Source organism: Diorhabda sublineata, chromosome 10, assembly GCF_026230105.1.
Source record: "Diorhabda sublineata isolate icDioSubl1.1 chromosome 10, icDioSubl1.1, whole genome shotgun sequence".
Taxonomy (NCBI): domain Eukaryota; kingdom Metazoa; phylum Arthropoda; class Insecta; order Coleoptera; family Chrysomelidae; genus Diorhabda; species Diorhabda sublineata.
The window spans coordinates 20,260,961-20,266,197 of record NC_079483.1 but is presented as its reverse complement, the minus strand read 5'-3'; the positions used below and the strand labels follow the sequence as shown (position 1 = coordinate 20,266,197).

Here is a 5,237-nt window from a genome sequence, read left to right as displayed (position 1 = left end):
AGTAAGTCCATGTGGGTTTACACAAATTATTTTGAGAAAAATCAAAAAAATTCGTGACAAATTTTGAAAATTGTTTAAATTAATTAAAAAAAAAATCGTAGTTCTATGGTTTTCCCAGCTAATGATCGTTAAATTTGAACAAATAACTTTTGGAATCCATAATTCATCGAAATATCTAAATTTTTTGACAAATTTTTCAAAATTTACCGCAAAATTTTTTTAAAATAAACCGAATTTCATTAATCCTCTATTTTATGGTATAGTTCGATGGTTTTACAAATTTTACGATGTAAATATGATCCAATCTGTTTCAAAGTAAATCCATGTAGTTTTACACAAATTATTTTGAGAAAAATCAAAAAAATTCGTGACAAATTTTGAAAATTGTTTAAATTAATTAAAAAAAAATCGTTACACAAATTATTTTGAGAAAAATTTGAAAAAAAAAATTTTCAAAATAAATTTTAGGATTCAACCTCACGACTATTTACTTGTAGCCCCCCCCCCCCAATAACAAACAAAAAAATCATTTTTACTGATTCTCTTATCAATTTTTTTGCATCGATCCCATCGAGCAAAATACCAAAAACCGAACCCGTTTCCGAGGTAAGGGGAGCGAAAGGTGTAAAAAATGTTAATAAAAAAAAACTACAATACCTAATTATATAAATTTATTATCGACCTTACAAATAATTCGACATTTTTCCCATGCGACCAACTGAGTTGTCCTCTTTTTATTTTTGTTTTTCAACTAATCATGTGTGATGTGTTATCGAAATATTATTAATATGAAAAATGGGTAAAGGGGGGAAAGGGGGGGGGTAGGCGATGAAAGATGAGATTTCTTTTCAAGGGAAACCAATTTTCTTATCGATAAATTATGAAATTAAAACATTTATACACAATTTTCTTCTCTATACTGTGTGTTTATTTTATTGGAAGAAAATTTATTTACGTACGATATTTATTTAAAGTTTGCACTATGTACAGGTTACTATTCATCAAATATACCAGGCGGTCAAGTAAAATTACTCTTATATCTACGTGACTCCAGCACTACTTTTCAAAGCCCCCCCCCACCCCAGTAACTAGACAATTGCCAGAAACGGCAACACTGTTTTTGCCATTTTTAGAAGTCCCCCTGTATATTTATAGTTGAAAACTAATGTAAATGGCAACACTGTTTAAAGTAGGACCATTATTTTTGGATAATTACTTTTAGGAATACCCCTGTAACACAAAATCGAGCCAATTACACAAACGGAAAACTGAAAGTGTCACATTTTGGAAAAAAATAAATCTTGAAGAGATTCTATAAGAAAAAAATAGAAGACGATTTAATCTCGAATTAAGGAATTTGGGGAATCAAAAAAAAATCCAAAAAAAAAAGAAATTTTGGAAAAAAATCGACTATCAAACGCCTATATATCTAATTTCACATGTCCCCCTGTAACATATAACGACAAGAATTATACAAATCAGGAGTGGAACGATTCCGTTTTGAAAAAAAAAAAAAAAAAGAAAAATAACTACCGGGGGAATTCGAGAAGTTGATATCGATAAGCGACAACGTTAATCGAGTGCAACTCTACGACCACTACTTTTAGAAGCCCCCTTGTAACGTTCAATACCGGCGAATTTACAAACCGGAAACAAAAAATGGGCGCGTTTTATTATACCAGGGGAGTTCTAAAAATAATTTAGACGAATTAATTGTGGTGGGTTTTTACTTTTCGGACCGCCCGGTATATTTTTAAGTAATTTTAAATAATTTGTTTTTTTTTTGATAAAAATATAATATACACAATTAAAAATCGTCTATCAATATTTTAAATGCAATTTCACACAAAAATCATTGACGTGAGCACAAAATAGTTTTTTTTTTATATATCATACAGGGTTTTCCGTATATATCGCACGCATCTACGGGGTTTTGTTTTGAATGGTTACCAAAAATTTTTTTTAATACATCAAATCGAAAAAAATGTTTTCTATATTTATTTGTGTATTAAATTAATTTCAAATTCCGAAAAAATTGTTATTTTCGGAAAATATTATTTTCGATTTAATAAATTGGATTATTTTTGGTAAAATCGTGTATATACAGGGTGTTGTTATGAACACGTCTATAAAAATAATTTTCGGAATTTTTTTTATAATTTTTTCGATTTAAAATTGACAACCCCCAGAAAATTATTTTTTTTTCTTATTTAATCATAATTTTTGAAAAATTGTCATTTTTAAATCGAAAAAATTACGAAAATTATCTTTATATACAATGTGTTCATAAAAACACCCCGTATATACACAATTCCACCAAAAATAATCCAATTTATTAAATCAAAAATAATATTTTTCGAAAATAACAATATTTTTGGAAATTATTATAATTAAAACATAAAAAAATATTTTTCAGAATTTCTTGTTTTTTCTGTTTTAATTATAATAATTTCCAAAAAAATTCTTATTTTCGATTTAATAAATTGGATTATTTTTGGTGGAATTGTGTATATGTGTTTTTATGAACACATTGTATATAAAGATAATTTTCGTAATTTTTTTATAATTTTTTCGATTTAAAATTGACAACCTTCATAAAATTATTTTTTTTTCTGATTTAATCATAATAATTTTTGAAAAATTGTCATTTGTAAATCGAAAAAATTATAAAAAAACTCCCGAAAATTATTTTTATAGACAACGTGTTCATAAAAACACCCTGTATATATACAATCCCACCAAAAATAATCGAATTTATTAAATCGAAAATAATATTTTTCGAAAATAACAATATTTTTGGAAATTATTATAATTAAAACATAAAAAAAATATTTTTCAGAAATTCTTGTTTTTTTTTGTTTTAATTATAATAATTTCCAAAAATATTGTTATTTTCGAAAAATATTATTTTCGATTTAATAAATTCGATTATTTTTGGTGGGATTGTATATATACGGGGTGTTTTTATGAACACTTTGTATATAAAGATTATTTTCAGAATTTTTATAATTTTTTCGATTTAAAATTGACCACCTTCAGAAAATTATTTTTTTCTTCTGATTTAATCATAATAATTTTTGAAAAATTGTCATTTGTAAATCGAAAAAATTATAAAAAAACTCCCGAAAATTATTTTTATAGACAACGTGTTCATAAAAACACCCTGTATATATACAATCCCACCAAAAATAATCGAATTTATTAAATCGAAAATAATATTTTTCGAAAATAACAATATTTTTGGAAATTATTATAATTAAAACATAAAAAAAATATTTTTCAGAAATTCTTGTTTTTTTTTGTTTTAATTATAATAATTTCCAAAAAAATTCTTATTTTCGAAAAATATTATTTTCGATTTAATAAATTGAATTATTTTTGGTGGAATTGTGTATATACGGGGTGTTTTTATGAACACTTTGTATATAAAGATTATTTTCAGAATTTTTATAATTTTTTCGATTTAAAATTGACCACCTTCAGAAAATTATTTTTTCCTTCTGATTTAATCATAATAATTTTTGAAAAATTGTCATTTGTAAATCGAAAAAATTATAAAAAAATTCCCGAAAATTATTTTTATAGACAACGTGTTCATAAAAACACCCTGTATATATACAATCCCACCAAAAATAATCCAATTTATTAAATCGAAAATAATATTTTTCGAAAATAACAATATTTTTGGAAATTATTGTAATTAAAACAGAAAAAAAATATTTTTCAGAAATTCTTGTTTTTTTCTGTTTTAATTATAATAATTTCCAAAAATATTGTTATTTTCGAAAAATATTATTTTCATACTTATATTTCGATTTAAAAATATAAAAAAATTTATGATGAAATGAAAAAAAAATTCGAAATTCATTTTTTTTAGTTTAATCAGAATTATTTCGAAAAAAAAAATTGTTATTTTCGAAATACGCTATTTCGATTTTCTTAATTTGATTTAATCGTACAAAAAAGAATAATTATAAATAAAAACCAAGGAAAATCCAAGATTTATAGTTTAAAAAAAAAATTTTTTTTCGTGATTGTCAGTCGGCGTAATAAAATTTCTGGTAATAAACAAAATCCCGTAAAAACGAGTGAAAAATACTGAAAAAAAACCCTGAAATAACTGAAAAATGAGCAAACGGGAATAAAAATGACTTTACGGTACACCGTAAAGTAAATAGTTTGATAAATAATAAAAATCTGTGCGTTTATACTAAATTTTTTTTTTTTAGTTTTTTTTTTTGTTTTTGGGATAAAATACAAAATATTTTTTGCTTTTATCGAATTACGGTCTGAAACTGTCATATATCACATATTAAAAAACACAATACTCTAAATGCTTACAATTTTTGTTGTTATATTTTGGCAACGATACTTTTCTACTTCCTATAGAAAAAAAAAATGAAAAATAAAAAGAAAATGAAAAAAAAAAAGAAACGATCACAAAAACGTTTTTTTCCTCCGGCTAACATGTGAAAAGAGAAGAAGAAGAAGAAAAAAAAAATCGGAACGAGTGTGTTTGTGTGTTGACGTATCGAAGGGGGGGATATAGGGGGGGTAGTAGGTAAATAGAGTTGGGGGCGCAAAATAAATTTGGGCGGTTATAATAGTTCGTATTGACGAAGATGCATACGTTGGATGATGTCTCGGCAATCGTTGAACACTCTTTTGATATTTTCAGTGTCGACGGCGCACGTGAAATGCGGATAACAATAATGTTTACCCTCACCCGAAGCGGTACTTATGCGCTGCAACAAATAAAATTTTTATTATTAAATATTTGATAAATGTCCAGCATTTTTTATAATTTAATTCGAATTTCGCGCTTTAGAAAGGGAAATTTGGGAAGTTTGGTTGGTAACACTGATCGAGACTTGCGTCAGACAGATGTAAACGCAATGAAAATAATTATAATTAATTCGAATTAATCAGTGTATAAAGAAAAATAATGCAGAATTTGATATTTATTAATAAAGTTGAAATTTTTCTCTAAATATCTTAAAATTTATATAATTTTGAGTAATTACATCAAAGGGGGGCTTAAAATTAGATTTTTATACATAAAAATGAGATAAAATTGAAATTTTTGACAAAATATGTCGAAAACTTGGAAATTTTTCCAAATTTATATAATTTTTAACTTCTGGTAGGGGAAAATGTGTAAATATTGTTATTAACTATGAAATTTCATTAAAGGGGGACCGAAAATCAAGTTTTTATATAAAAAAATGAAATAAAGA

At 25.0% G+C, this 5,237-nt stretch overlaps 1 protein-coding gene across 1 annotated transcript in view; it reads right to left on the bottom strand.

The window, feature by feature from the left end:
* Nucleotides 1–656: 656 nt before the first annotated feature.
* LOC130449952 (guanine nucleotide-binding protein G(s) subunit alpha) overlaps nucleotides 657–5,237 on the bottom strand; it is a 16,404-nt gene continuing 11,823 nt past the window's right edge. The window contains exon 8 of the mRNA XM_056788072.1: nucleotides 657–4,745. Within this exon, the coding sequence (XP_056644050.1) occupies nucleotides 4,599–4,745 (147 nt within the window). The 3' untranslated portion in view covers nucleotides 657–4,598. The remainder of the gene's footprint in view (nucleotides 4,746–5,237) is intronic.